The sequence below is a fragment of the Ornithorhynchus anatinus genome, chromosome X2 (genome assembly GCF_004115215.2).
Source record: "Ornithorhynchus anatinus isolate Pmale09 chromosome X2, mOrnAna1.pri.v4, whole genome shotgun sequence".
Taxonomy (NCBI): Eukaryota; Metazoa; Chordata; class Mammalia; order Monotremata; family Ornithorhynchidae; genus Ornithorhynchus; species Ornithorhynchus anatinus.
Window position 1 is genome coordinate 7,884,439 of NC_041750.1, and position 14,770 is coordinate 7,899,208.

General features: G+C 52.7%; 1 protein-coding gene across 4 annotated transcripts in view; it reads right to left on the bottom strand.

Annotated features, from left to right (window-relative positions):
- Positions 1-245: 245 nt before the first annotated feature.
- DNMT1 (DNA methyltransferase 1) overlaps positions 246-14,770 on the bottom strand; it is a 38,680-nt gene continuing 24,155 nt past the window's right edge. For all 4 annotated transcript variants that reach the window (XM_029052978.2, XM_029052976.2, XM_029052977.2 and 1 more), the window contains 17 exons: positions 14,449-14,564; positions 14,045-14,246; positions 12,734-12,867; positions 11,550-11,723; positions 10,171-10,392; positions 9,481-9,673; positions 8,513-8,603; positions 7,408-7,542; positions 6,919-7,201; positions 5,894-6,035; positions 4,796-4,962; positions 3,616-3,793; positions 3,206-3,401; positions 2,785-2,948; positions 2,443-2,559; positions 831-921; positions 246-387 (listed from right to left, as the gene is read on the bottom strand). In XM_029052978.2, the coding sequence (XP_028908811.1) occupies positions 350-387; positions 831-921; positions 2,443-2,559; positions 2,785-2,948; positions 3,206-3,401; positions 3,616-3,793; positions 4,796-4,962; positions 5,894-6,035; positions 6,919-7,201; positions 7,408-7,542; positions 8,513-8,603; positions 9,481-9,673; positions 10,171-10,392; positions 11,550-11,723; positions 12,734-12,867; positions 14,045-14,246; positions 14,449-14,564 (2,643 nt within the window). In that variant the 3' untranslated portion in view covers positions 246-349. The remainder of the gene's footprint in view (positions 388-830; positions 922-2,442; positions 2,560-2,784; positions 2,949-3,205; positions 3,402-3,615; positions 3,794-4,795; positions 4,963-5,893; positions 6,036-6,918; positions 7,202-7,407; positions 7,543-8,512; positions 8,604-9,480; positions 9,674-10,170; positions 10,393-11,549; positions 11,724-12,733; positions 12,868-14,044; positions 14,247-14,448; positions 14,565-14,770) is intronic.

Consider the following 14,770-nt stretch of genomic DNA (forward strand, 5'->3'; position numbering starts at 1 on the left):
ATATAAAAACTACATAAAGTATTAATTTCCACTTATACAAAGTGGCAGATTATTCTTGATACGGGGCATAATAAAAAGTTTCTTTTTAAAATCCAGAGAGCACTGCAGTCGGATCACTAGATGATTATTAGTTGAGAGGACATCACATAACAGCTCCACGCCAGCCACGGAGACAAACACTGTTTACGAGTACATAGTTCAGCATGTCCCAAAAAAAAAAAAAAAAAAAAAAAGTAAAAAATTTAAAAAATAAAAAAAAAAAATCAGTCAGTGCACACGTTTAGGGGTCCTGGGGCGGGGGAGGGGCACGTGGTGGAGGTTGGGCGAGCGAGGACAGAAGAGGCAAGGACTAATCTGTCGTCTCCATCTTCTCCAGTTTGATGTTGTCTGTGGAGAAATGAAACCATCTGTGAGGGACCCCAGATGCAAACAAATGGTTTTGGCGCTGGAAGGGAGGGCCCAAAAGTTACCCAGAGAGAGATCCTGGTTCAATCCGGAGCTGCCGGATATCGAGCTGCTTGATTTGCCCTGGCCTGACAGGGGGGCTGGGGGGTGGGGGGAGAGGCTGGCGCCTGTTCAGATGGGGCCACCTGCCAGGGCTTGGGTGTCCCAGCAACTGGGTCTTTATTCAAATACTTGACACTCCCACCCCCTCAAAAGTCCCCTGGATCCCACGACCAGGTGGGACAGAGCGAATCAGAGGGTCGGTGATGGGAAAAGAAACCCGGGGCCAGCGGAGCCGATATCACGCGTGGCCCGGCTTCCCGAGAAACACCGAGCCGCTTACACCAGGAACGTGAAACCACGCCAGTCAAGGGGCAGCAACGCACCTAAGGAGTTTTCTTTCAGTTTGGCCAGCACACACAATCGGATCTCCAGGCCGATGGACTTTGCAAGAGGCGGAGGCACTGCGTTGCCGACCTGCGGGAGGTGGGGAAGGATGGAAGGTGGAGCGGTTTTGCACAAGGACTCATCGACCATGTGGTACGGCCCTCTGCCTCCCTTCTCCCTGGTGAAACCCTGTGCGGGCCGGGCCCGATGCCATTCGTTTGTTCCACCGCATTTATTGAGCGCTTACTGTGTGCAAAGCACTGTACCAAGTGCTGGGGAGAGTACAACAGAACCACCGACATTCCTGCCCGCAATGAGCTCACAGTCTAGAGGGTGAGACGGACATTAATATAAATACGTAAATGAATTACAGCTATACACACAGATGTACACGCCAGCAGTCCGGTTCCACCTGTCCCAAGTCGGCTCTCGCCGGGCTCAGCGCAATGGTACTTATTGAACACACGGTGTGTGCAGAGGCCTGTACCAAACGCCTGGGAGAGTATACTGGAGACACTCTCCCCGTCCTCAAGGGGCTTACGGTCTAGCGGGCCTACCCTGCAACCGAGCGGCCTCAGTCGGCCCCAGAAGGCTTCGCCCCGTTCAATCTTTTGCAACTGTCGATTCTGTCGCCTCAGCCTGGGTCCCGGCAGACCGAAAGCCCTGTTGGGATCCTTTCGGTCTGTCGACAATTAATCAATCGACGGTATTGAGCGCCTACGGTCTGCAGAGCACTGTACTAAGCAGTTGGGGAGTACGATACTACGGAGTTGGCAGACATGCTCCCCACCCACAAGGAAGTGACAGCCAATCAATTAATCAATGGTATTTATTGGGCACTTACTACGCGCAGAGCACTGTACTCAGCGCTCGGGAGAGCACCCTCCAACAGAACCGGCAGACATGTTCCCTGCCCATAATGAGCTTACAGTCTAGAGGGGGACATTGATATAAATGAAGGATTTATATTATATAATTTAAAGATATGTACGTAAGTGCGGTGGGGTTGAGGGTGGGGCGAACATCAAATGCCCCAAGGTCACAAGATCCAAGTCCAAAAGAAGGAAGTTTTGCCTCTGTCCCCACCCCAGCTTTATTTCCCCCTTCCTCAGCCTCACTGCATCACCGACCGTATTTGTTGAGCTCCTACTGTAGGCAGGGTGCTCTACCAGGTGCTCCAAGCCCACCCATCCAGCTGCTGTAGTTTGGATCTGGTTTCCTGGAAGGCATCACCTGGCACTTTCCTGCCCACCCACTCGCTTTCGAGGCCTTCCTGAAGTTTATCCCTAGAGCCGGTCTAACAGTGGTCCTTGGGGATGGGACGCGGACAAAAATCACCCAGAGTTCCTCTCCTCTTGATTAGATCACTGGTTCTTAGAGGCCGTGAAGGTGACACCGATCCCCTCGGAGCATGGCAATCTCCATTACTTCCCACTTCCCCCAAATGAGCACACTGTCTCATTAATCTATTTAAGTGGCTGCTCCAGGATTTCTCAGTCCCGTAACCTAAGTAAAAACTCTCCTCCCCTCTCCCTTCCCCACCCCCCCGCCCCACTTTGCCAGCAGGGCCTCCGATGAGCCATCCGTCCGACGAGGCAGATACTGACTGACCTGGCGGTGTTTGTCAAGGACGTTGCCAAACAGGCGGTAGGTGTCCGGGAACCCTTGGGACCGGGCGCATTCTCGAACGCTCACAACCCGGTGCTGTTCTGGATGAAGCACGCGACCCTGCGTTCCAGAAGAGAGCACACGTATGCACACCCGCCCACCCACACGCACACGACCCTCCCCCGCCGTTAGTCCGTCTCGGGGCCCACACCCTACTCTGGCAGACCCACCCCCCCGACATCCCTTCTCGCGAGGTGCCTCTGCTGCAGACTCCGCCGGTCTCAATCCAGCTAACCTCTTCCGCCTCCCGCCCCTTCCCCTCTCCACTCCAAGCCCGCCTCGTACCTGCTTGCCCATGGGTTCGGGATTGGTAACCGTGGTGCTGAAGAAGCCATCCCATTCGAGTCTTCCGTACAGCCCTGCCCAGTGGTTATGCCGGTTCCCCGTGTGGGGCAGGCACCACGGAATCAGCGTGTTGAACTGCCGATCCGCGGGGTCACAAGGTTTCCCTACCAGGAAAGACAAGCCGAGATAAGGGGCGAGCCCAGGGAAAACGTGGGTAGGGAGAGAGAGAGAGAGAGAAAAAGGGGGTCGGGGAGGAAGAGCTTGGCAAGAGCTCATCTTGACCCCACGTTCCACACCATGACGAGACACTGGTCTCAAAAGGCCGGGGGGCGTTCCTGGGATAAACCGGCTCTCAGCGGGTAAAACCTTGTCCGCTAGCAGAGAGGAGGCTGGGGGTTTGGAGGGGGAGGGGAGGGTCTACCTTCTGCGCAGGAGCAGACCCCTCGGAGGGCCCCGGTGCTGCTACGCCCATTTTTCTTCTCATGGTGGGTGTAGCGGAGTTTCCTGGTGGTGGTGCCATCCGAGAGGCGGACCTCAATGTTGGGCAGGTCGCGCCAGTCTGAGCCGGGAGCAAGGGGTATGTGTCTCATCCGGCCGGCCACTAACGCGCTCATATCCTGTGAACCAGGAGGGGAATGACCGTCGGACCCACTTCTCGCCTTTGCCCCGGGCTCTGGGGGGTGCGTCGATGCTTAAAATGGTGGCTGAGGTCTGTGGGATCGTCTCTAAAGACAAGCTATACTCAGAGGATGGGGGAACAGTCCAGGCAATGATTCCTTCAGGTGGTTTGAGTGGGGGAGAGGCAGTGACAAGGAATGGAGGAGGAGATACCTTGCAGATATGATCCCGGAGAATAGGCTGATACTGGGAGCCTCTGATCTGCCTCTGAAACCAGGACTGGGGCTCTCCGTTGTAGGAGATCTCCAAGGCAGAAGCTCCATTTCTGATCTCCGGAAGATCCGACATCGTGTCCCGCACTGTGATGGTTCGGAAGGGACCGGAGTTCATCCTGAAACGAGCAACGACTGGTTACGAGGCAGCTCCTCCTTCTGAGCACCCACTCGATGGCGAGACCGTAACAGTGACGATAATAACAGCAACAAGAACGACGGCATTTAAGCGCTTCGGTACGAGACAATCGGCTCAGATGCGGTCCCCGTCCCACGTGGGGCTTCCGGTCTAAGGGAGAGGGATGAATAGGTGTTGAATCCCCATTTTCCAGTTGAGAAAACTGAGGCCCAGAGCAATCAAGTGACTCGCCTGAGGTCACACAGCAGGGGCAAAGGGAGAGTCCGGATCAGACCCCGGGGTCTCTTTACACTTTTTCCACCAGGCCAAGCGGCAATGTCCCTGGTCCACTCAGAACGCTGCAGGGAACCATGGAAGGGTTGCCCTGGCGGATGAACACCCCGAACTAGCCGAACACCCCTCGAGCCCGCTGCCCCATTTCCTGTGAGAGTGAATGCCACGCGAAGCCCCCTCACCCCCAAGTCTGATCTGACTTTAAAAAGTGGATTTTTGTCATTAGGATTAACTACTCCACTCTCCGCTTCCTAAATATGTTCTAACAGCATCACATTTTCTAAAGTACGGTGCTCAATTAGACTGAGGACTCCAACCATATAACCAGACCATATCGCATTTGGTACCAGATCAGGTCTGGGAGTTCTTTAATTCATCCGAACAAATTCACATCCCAAACCTCTTCTCACTAAAATCTGTAGACCACTTCTTCTAAATACCTGTGCATTTCTCTCCCTCCCCAAAAATCAGCGGGATACCACCTGACCAAACCCATCGACAGAGATTTAGCTCTGCTGGCCGGCTAGAGGAAGGCTCCCAGGAGAAGTGGCGGGGGGAGGAGAGTCAGTTGTATTTATCGAGCGCTTATTGTGCGCAGAGTACTGTATTAAGTGCTTGGGAGAGTATAATATAACAACAAACGGATTCATTCCCTGCCCACACAAGCTTACTGTCTAGAGGATGGGAATGGTTTCTGGAACGTGGCTACCTTGTTATGTTGCTCACAAACTTCTTGTCGTCCACCACCACACTGAGCTGGCAGGCTCGGGGAGCAAACACATGCAGGGGTTCTGGAAACATGGGCAGCTTCTCACCGGGAGCTGCGGCCAGGACGATGGCTCTTCGGCGAGTTTGGGCAATGCCATACTGTCCAGCCTGGCGAAAGGGAGAAAGCTCAAGCCCTGCTACCCAGATGCCAGCTCCCTTTACACCGCCCCCACCCCCCCCACCCCCGCCGTTTTAACCAAACTGGCCACGTGACTCTTGGGTTTGTGATGGCGGGGGAAAAGAAACCAACTAGGGTTTCTGGAGGGACCACCAGCAAGCACGATGAGGGAGATGTTCGTGTGGGAACCAAATTTCTGCAGTCGGCGAATCACTGGATTAATGGTTCCAGTTCATGAGGCCGGGATGGAATTCTCAGCATTTGCCTCAGGAACCAAAAAATCTCACTCAGAATTAGTTGCTGGGTCACCTAATTACAAGCTACAGTACGAAGCTCTTGAATTACATGTCTGCTTGCAGTGCTGACCACAAGCCCCTACTCAAACTCCCCCAAATCACCCACTGGCTCCTCACCACCATGGCTCACTCTCTAGTTAGTAACTTCCCCTCTAAATTCCCGGTCAGCCGGCTGACCCTTCTTTTCTTCCCGGGCTTGGGCAATCAATCCTCTGTCACGCCCACGTTTCAGTGGGTCCAGCAGCAAGGGAAGAGACCCAGATCTACAGGTCTGAGGCACCCCCTGACCGGTTCATCGAGCACCTTGGATCTAGCAGGTGGTAAGAATTTCCAAGTGGCCTAAATAATCATCAGGTCTTTCCCTTGGGGGAAAAGGTGAAAGCTGTTTCTCCTGTCCTCCTCATCTCATCTTGTCCCTTCCGATCCCAATCTGTTACTCCACGAGAGGACCGGATCCGGTCTGAGCCAAGACGGCCAACCTCGGGTCTAGTCCGGAAGGGTCCCAACGGAGACTTTGGACGGGATGTGGGGTGAAAAAGACAAGGACCACTTCTCGGGACCCGAAGGGCTGGGGGCGGGCCTCGTCACGCCCCCCCGCCCCCCCGGGCTGTAGTTGAGACCCTACCTGTAACACTCCAAAGGTGCACTGATACCCCATGCGCACAAGACATCGGAGGGTAAGCTTCAGCACCATAGAGCGCTTGAACGAGACAAAGTTCCTGACGTTTTCCAGGAGGAAATACCTCGGTCGGTAGTAGTCGCAGTAGCTGCAAAAAGAGAAGGTGACTGTTGTTACTACGAGCATTTCTTCCAGTGCTTATAATGGGCAAAGCCCTGTACCAAGTGCTGGGGGAACTGCCAAGAAGATCAAATCCCTCACCCACGAGGGGCTCACCATCTAAATGGAAAAGATTAGAACAGTTTTTCCACCCCCTTCAGAATGGAAGAACACCACCGACTCGGATTCCCACCCCCAAGACATCCAAGGCTTAATCCACTGTTCTTTTTTGGGAATTTTTCCCACAGCCATTCTCTTCTGAGAGCTCATCTCACTCACACACACACCCAAAACCTCCCCCACACACACGGCCTCTTGAGGTGAGAAAGAACAAAGGCAAAGAGTCCGGGAGCAAGACCGCGGAACCAGAGAGAGCACCCAAGGGGGTCCCAAAGCAACCCTCTGAGATTCCAGGATCCTGTGAATGCCGACCCTCCAAACTGAGGGAGGGTGATCATCTGAGACCAAATCTTCCAAGTGGCTATAGGCCAACCCACAGTGGAGAGCTGTGGGGGGGAAGACTTTGGGCGGGACGTGGGGTGAAAAAGACAAGAACCACTTCTTGGGACCCAAAGGGCTGGGGGCAGACCTCATCACGTCCCCCGCCCCCCCGGGCTGTGGTTAAGACTCTGGAATTTTGGAAAAGCATAGCCACTGCCACCTGAGGAGTCTCCTTCCCAATTCTGGGGCGGCTGCGGAAGCCGCTGGCAGCCCCCTCACGGAGCCTGTCCGTGTCCCAGGAAGCGGCGGCTCGCCTCCTTGGCCGGCTCGTGGGCTGGTCCCAACCGACCGGGCCTAGGGCCTGGCTGAACCTGGTCTGTGGTTTGACGGACACCTCCCCTCCCCCGTCACGCCCTCCCCTACTGGCTCACCTGAGAAAGGAGACCACCAAGGAGTTTTTGAACTTGGAGTACGTGCGAGAATTGAAACGGTTCATCCCACTGAAGCCTTGGCACGGCGGCCCCCCACACAGCATCTCCACATCTCCTTTCTGAGGGAGCTTCTGGCCCAGGGAATTGGTCTTCTCCCCAGACATCACCAGCTTCAGGAGGACGTTGCAATCCTCCGTGAATACTGTGGTCCCGGGGTTATTCAGACGGAAGGCCTGGGCAGCCGGTTCCCACATCTCAATAGCCCACAGAGTTTCTGAGATTTCTGGGAAACACGGGGAGGGGAGGGGAGGGGAAGGAGGGCAAGAAGGGCAAGAAGGGCTTTCAGAATGGGTGGAAGTTTCTCAGCCACATGCTAAGCCCTGGGTTTCTACAGGCAGAAAGGAGGGTTAAAGGAAGACTGCAGAAAAGCAGGCCTGGGGGTGGGCCTTTTTTTCCCAGCGATCAGAAGGCAGCCGAACCCTCACCTACCTGCTTGGTGGAACCCTTCGGACAGCCCTCCACAGCCAGAAAAGACATCCAGCGTGCGCAGTTTTGGCAGCTTCACACCCACCGTCTCCTGCTCCTTTTTCTCAGAGGCCACTGGAGTTTTGCCCTTGCCCTTCCCTGGGGGGGGAGGGTGGGGGGGAGAAGAGAGAGTAGGGAGGGGTAAGGGGAAGAAGATGCAGCCACTCAGTCCATCTCATAAAGACAATAATTGTTCCTTGAGTCTGAATAAAGCGCCTACGTTTCCAAAGCCACCCAAGGAGCGGGGCTCAGTGGAGACAGCACGGGACTTAGAAGTCAAGAGACCCTGGTTCGGGGCCCAGCTCTGCCACTGGCCTGTCACACGGCCTCGGGCAGGCCGCTTCACCTCTCCACGCCTCAGCTTCCTCATCTGAAAAACGGGGATGATAATAATAATATTGATGGTATTTGTTAAGCGCTTACTATGCGCCAAGCTCTGTTTTAAGATACCTGCTCTCCCTGCCTCTTAAGAAGGTAAGCTCCTTGAGAGATGGGGCCCATGTCCGATTATCCTAACTCTACCCCAGCGCTTAGCTCGGTGCTGCACACGTAATACTTAGTAATTACCATCACCAGCCAAAGCACTTTCCTATCAATCACCTCACATCATCCTTACCGGATCCTCACATTTTACCCTCACACCATCTCCGTGAGGTTGGGAGGATAATATCCTTATTTGACAAAAGAGGAAACCAAGAAACTGAGAAGTTAGGAGTCTTCTTCACGGCCACCTGGCAGGACAGAGTGGAGGGCTAGAAACTGGGTCTCAACTCCAAAGCCCCGTGCTCGTTCCTCTAGGTCACGCTGCCTCGGCCCCACCCGATTCAAAGTCCCTCCCACAGAGAACAAGAACTCCTTCTCCCTTGTTCTGTACGAACGATTCCGCCCTGCACACGCTCCCTCCAAACCGGGAAGAGGAACCAGCAGTTAATTCCCTGCCAACCAAATCAGAGCAGAACTCCCAACCAAGAGCCCCATGAACTCAAAGTCAACTTCAGAAGTTCTCTTTTACTGAGCCCACGAGTGGCAAAGTCTTGGGAAAGTAAAGCAAATCCAACCCACGGCTCACCTTTTCCTTTCCCTTTTCCCTTCCCTCGATTCCCAGAGCTGCGGGCGTGATTTGGAGGGTCTTCAAAGCTTTTGCTTTTCGCACTGTAAGCCTGAAAAGACGGAAGAAAAAAAAAAAAATCGAAGATCATCCTAGGTGGGAAAACCATAGAATCAGTAAATCGGAAGGTAGGAGTAAAGTTTAGGGGTTTGGCTGAAAACAAAGTCTTTCCCAAAGAAGATATTTCTGGAAGTCTCAAACCCTATATTTCACGGGAAAGGGGAAGCGACGACCATTGTTGATGCTGTGAGCCCTTCTCCGCAAGCAAGCCCTAGATCGATTAAAACACCAGAGATAGAGAGAGCTCAATTTCTACAGGAGGGTCAAGACTGAACCAGGATTCCGATTCAAGAACTTTCCCTGGCCAGTTTTCGGTGCCCATGTCTGGCTATTCAGACTGACACGAATAATTATTACCTTAAGAACAGGTGTCCTTGGGATGGATTTGGGAGGAGCGGGGGGAGGGGGAAGAAAAAGAATTAAAGAAGCAAAACAAAAAAAAGCACCCCAAAAGCTTAATTTTTCTCCTGAATGAAGCCCTGCTCCATCTGCAAAAGAAGCGCTCAAGCACAACCATTCATTTTCATTTGTATTTATTGAGCGCTATGTGCAGAGCACTGTATTAAGCGCTTGGGATGTATAATTCGGCAACAGATAGAGACACTCCCTGCCCAATGACGGGCTCACAGTCTAAACCAGGATACCGCATCCTCTTACCCCAACAGCCGACTGTGTCTGACCTGCTCATCTTGTACCTGCCCCAGCACGTTAGCCCAGGGCTTGGAACGGAGTAAACGCTTCAGAGAAGTCACCGTGTGGCTCCTACCAATTAACCAGTCTGTGGGGAACTATCAGCCCAGAGTCACCACAAAACCCAACCATGCGATGACCGCCTTCCCTCAGGCTGCACGGTGAGGGGAAAACCTCACCTCGAGGAAGTAGAAGCGATCTGAGCCACCCGCAGAGTAGTCCTGGATACACTCGGTTAAGTCTTCTCCGTACTCGACGGTACAGCGGCCTTGCACAGCTTTGAACTCCACGATCGCTTCCTCGTCGCTCCAGTACAGCAGGTTGATATCAGCGTGGTAACTTGCTTTAATTGACTTGTGGGTGTTCTCGGGTCTAAGGGAAGAGGGTAAATACATGCTGCAGACAAGTGCTCCTTTCCGGCTGACGGAAATACTAGTCTAGACTGTAAGTTTGCTGTGGGCCGGGGACGTGTCTGTTATATTGCACTCTCCCAAACGTTAAGTACGGTGCTCTGCACACAGTAAATAATAAATATGATTGACTGACTGAGATCAAGAGAAATAGCCCTTACTATAGCTCCCTGTGTGGGTTTAGAGAGTATTTCCTCATGAAGGAGGTGAGATGTTGAACACAATTTTGGTTCTTTAGAGTCACTTTCACTTGCCTATCCCTATTGCCATTTAATTCCACCCTACTGACGCTTGAACCCTAGGTAATGGGAGCTTAAAAGTTTAACAGCATTGCTTCAATTTAACAAAAAAAAAAGGGGGGGGGGCAGGAACAACAGTCAGTATCACTCTTCTTGAGCTTCATTGTTTTCACTTTTGGCCCCCGACGGAGGCTCGTGGTTATCGACCGCTCTTGCCTACCTATAGAATTTATTAATTTTCAGTTTGATATCTGCTTCGTTGGGCTTGCCATTGCTGCGCTTATGGCAGAAGACCTCCTTGATACGGCCGATACGATACGGGTCAGGGGCATCCTGGTTGCTGCCTTTAATGTATTCTGAGTACTTTCGGTAATGTTCTGGGTAGAGCTCTTCATCCACAGAATCCTTCTTAGACCGCTTTCCTGGGCTGGCTAACTTCATGCTGGAGACATAAAAAAGAAGAAGAAAACTTTTTCCAAGTCACACCTAAAAAATGGTTTTTCGTATTTGAAGACAAGACCAAATTCTCTCTCAAACCCAATATGCCCCTTGTGATTGGCAGGGACCCCACCTACCAACTCTAAATATATTGGGTTCTAATCCTGGCTCCGCCACCTGTCGGCTGTGTGACCTTGGGCAAGTCACTTCACTTCTCTGGGTCTCACCTCAACTGCAAAACGGGGAATAAGACTGTGATCCCCATGTGAGACATAGACCTAATTTAGCTTGAATCTACCCCAGCACTTAGTAGAGTGCCAGGCACGTAGTAAGCGCTCAAAATACCATAAAAAACCCACACCACCACCAAAGAATACGCTTTTGCATTGTACTCTCCCAGGCATTTAGTACAGACTGCAAGTGTTCAGTAAATGCACAGCCACCTGCCTGATCACGGCTGTCCATCAGCCACTTATAGCACTTGGGTGGATTTTGGTTTATTATTTCATTTACTTCTTAGTTTCTTATTGTTTGTGGTTGCCAGTTGCGTATTATCCTTCCCCTCATTTGCATTTTATCCGTGCCTGCCTGCCTCTCTCCCTCATTCGGTGTACGCTCCTCCGAGGCAGGGCCCAGGTCTTCTACTTCTACTGCAGGTTGCCACGTGTCCAAGGACCCCTAGGCCCACTGCACGCCCCAACGGGCCCTCACTTAATGTGGCTTCAAAGGCTCTTCTACCCTCATCACTCGTTTGTCTTCTGCGGAGAGGCGGTAACCAGATGTCCTTATGCTGGGGGGCAGGGGCAGGAGACGTCTGGATTATAAGGGCAGCCTCCTGATCCCCAACTTCACCTCTTCTTTGGCCAGCCGCAAGAGGTGCCCCCCGCCCCACTCCCGTGGCCAACGGCCCTTGGCCAAAAGAAAAGAGGCAGGCAGGCGGCAGTCTTTGGAAGCGAGCTGTCGTGGCCCTCCCGTTGAGATGGCCTCGACAAGATTCCGCCCACGACGGAAAGCGAGCCGACCACAGCGGCCCCTCAGCCGGCGAACGCATGGCTTGGAAGGAGGTAAGCCCTGCCGGCCAACTGATCGGGGAAGTTTCTTCTAGGAGGGACAAATCCTCTGTGCCCCCCCCACCCCCGGCACTGAAGGGGCAATACTAACTTGAACGAGAAAGCCTCCGGCAGGAGGAAGACTCCATCTCCTATCCTGTACTGCACTCCATTCTTGGTCGCCCCGGCATAAAGCACCTTGTTCTCCAGTTCCTCCAGGGGCTCCAGCACTTTAGGAATTTCCTTTTGCCTCATCTCAGCCAAGCGTGCGCAGCTTCCACAGAACCTGGAGGGCAGTGAAGAAAAGCAGAGCTCTCGGGAGGGCTGAATGCTGGATGGAGGAAGAAAGACCGAAGCCACGAGGAACCAGGATGAAGAAAGGGCCTGCCTTTCTCTTTCACCTCTCTACGGGGGTTTCAGAACTGTCTTTTTGGACGTGGAAAAGGAAGAACTCTGGGACTTGGGGTTAAGAGAGTCGCTGACCTGACCGATTCCCATTTGGACGGCGTAAGGGAACAGACAGTGCCACCTTGGGTCATTAGATCGTCAACAGAGATGGTGCCCTCAACTATGGGCTGCTCCCAAGCCCCTAGTTCAGCGCTCTGGACACGATAGGGGCCCAATAGATAATGGCGATGAGGAGGATGAGGACGAGGCTGACGGAGGAGGAATCAGACCAGTTGTCTTTCCCACCCCGTATCCACCTGCAGGGAGACGGCCGGCCTGAGCCGGGTCTGGGCCCCGGGAACGAGCCGCCGGGCGACGGCGATGATAGGGTGCCGCTAGGAGCCAGTCGCGGGACGTGTGAGTGGTGAGTGAAGGGGCGGGGGGGGATTGGGGGGAAGGCCCGGGGGTGGGGCGCCATTCCTCAAGACCCCTCCCCACCCTGCTCTCAAGCAAGCATTCATGAAGGGAGAAGACTAACCAGTCTAATGCTTTCCTGGTAATATTTCCTGAGCCAGTCCAGCCCCGCTCAGATTCCACTGCTACGATCATTACACCGTAACCTCCTTGAGGGCAGGGACTAGGTCTTCTACTTCTATTGTATGTTCAAGTGCCTAGGACAGGGCTCTGCACACAACAGACATTCCATGAGTACTGGTGATGTGATCATGCTGCTGACAACACGGAGTGCCAGGTCGGGTCAGGGGAACGGTCCACTTCTCCCACCCAAGTACCACTGGTTACAGAAAGCAGATGTGCTTCTGATCTCTGTAACAACTGGAAGAGGACGTCACAAAGGAATGGTCAGTGGCACCCAACATCTCTCCCGGATGACAGCTGGGGTGCACATACTTGTACTTGTTGTCCTCCGTGGGCTGGGTCTTGGGAGGCGATTCAAACCTCGCATAGTCCTGGTCGTACCACATCTGGTAGAAATAGGTCCTGCCATCGTCTTCAACCATTTTGATCTCCATATCCAAGCCACCCTTTAGGGATTCAAAGGAGGGGGACGGGAAAGAGGCACGAGAGAAGGCGGGAGAGGAGGAAAAAGATGTTACCCACAGATGACTGTCCTACCTCACCGTGGGTGTGTGCCCTCCGACCTCCGTGTCGTCCCAAAACCGTGTTATGATAATAATAATAATAATAATAATAATATTGGTATTTGTTAAGCGCTTACTTTGCGCCGAGCACTGTTCTAAGCGCTGGGGTAGACACAGGGGAATCAGGTTGTCCCACGTGGGGCTCACAGTCTTAACCCCCATTTTACAGATGAGGTAACTGAGGCGCCGAGAAGTTAAGTGACTTGCCCAAAGTCACACAGCTGACAAGTGGCCGAGCCAGGATTCGAACCCATGACCTCTGACTCCAAAGACCGTGCTCTTTCCACTGAGCCACGATAACCATTTCAATGGGAAATAAGGAGAGAGAGGAAGAAGATCAGAAGACAACTGAACTGGTAGGTGACTTCTGATATCCCAGGGGGAATTCACAAAGGTGGCAGAGCAGTATGGCCTAGTGGAAAGAGTGTGGACCTGGGAGTCAGAGGATCTGGGTTCTAATCCTGACTCTGCCACCTGTCTGCTGAATGACCCTGGGCAAGTCACTTCACTTCCTCTGTGTTTCAGTTCCCTCATCTGTAAAATGGAGATGTAATACCGGTTCTCTCTCCTCCTCCAGACTGTGAGCCCTGTGAGGGACAGGGACTGTGTCTGTCCTGATTACCTTGTATCTTCCCCAGTACTTAGAACAGTGCTTGACACACAATAAGCGCTTAACAAATACCACAATTATTATCGTTATTACTGCAGAAGACGAAAGCCTCGCAAAGCTTGTTTCAAGTTATGTGGCTAATGAAACAAGCTGTTTTTCTGCCATTTCTGTACTACTTAAAAAAAAAAAATAGCCAAATAGATTCACTTAGTTCCCTTGGCAATTTCCACCAATCCTGTCTTGAATCGGCACTCCAGGCACCGCAGCATCAGGTTAAAGTCAGTTTCCTTCCCCAGTTAAGGCCCTCTGTGCCACACTCTGTTCAATCCAAATGGCATAAAGAAACCCACACTGTGGCGGAACCAACTGCCCGCTCCCTGCCAATTGTAAAACTGCTGCTAGCCACTGTCTGGGAGGGAAGCCAAGTTGGTCCACCCAAGGGCTACTCACCTCCATCGACCAGTTGTCTGAAGGTGCTTTATAAAGAACATTCACTTTGCCGTGAATGTAGGAGAGCTGCATGTCTTCACACTCGTCAACCAGGAAGAGCTCTAGAGGATCGGACGTGGCCCCGAGAACAGTGTCTGTGCCCGCACAGAACCAGTGGGCATGGAACATCTGCCCGCTGCTGTCTTCCCACAATGCGGTGATTCTAGAATCGGGGAAAATGATCACATTCACTTCTCTAAGGAGAAGGTTTTGTTTTTTGTTTTTTTTTTTTAAAGGAGGGTCTGCTACATTCATTCAAATGATCATTTTCTTCCTCTAAGTTGAATCAAAAACGATCTCTTCTTTATCCCCCCAATCTTGGAAAATCCTCCCCGCCTCCAGTACTGTCAGGGACTTGTTGTTACCTTGCCAGATACAGGGGCTTCGTAGGGTCATCGGGACTGACAGACACACAATCGCCCACTTGAAGGGTTTCGGAGTCAATGCACACCTTCTGGTAGAAATCCTTCTTCCCATCACTCTGGAGACAAACAGGCTTGTTATCTCCCCGGGCGGCAGCGGGATGTCCCCCGCTGACCCTGCCGTTTCCATAGAACCTTGCCCCAAATCCACATTCCCTCCCCGCCACCCACGTTTACCCTTCCAGTTATCAACAGCAGTAACAGCGTCACCACTCCACTGGACACTAAAAATAGTACAGAGCTGGCTCCCCCTTGATCTGGGTTG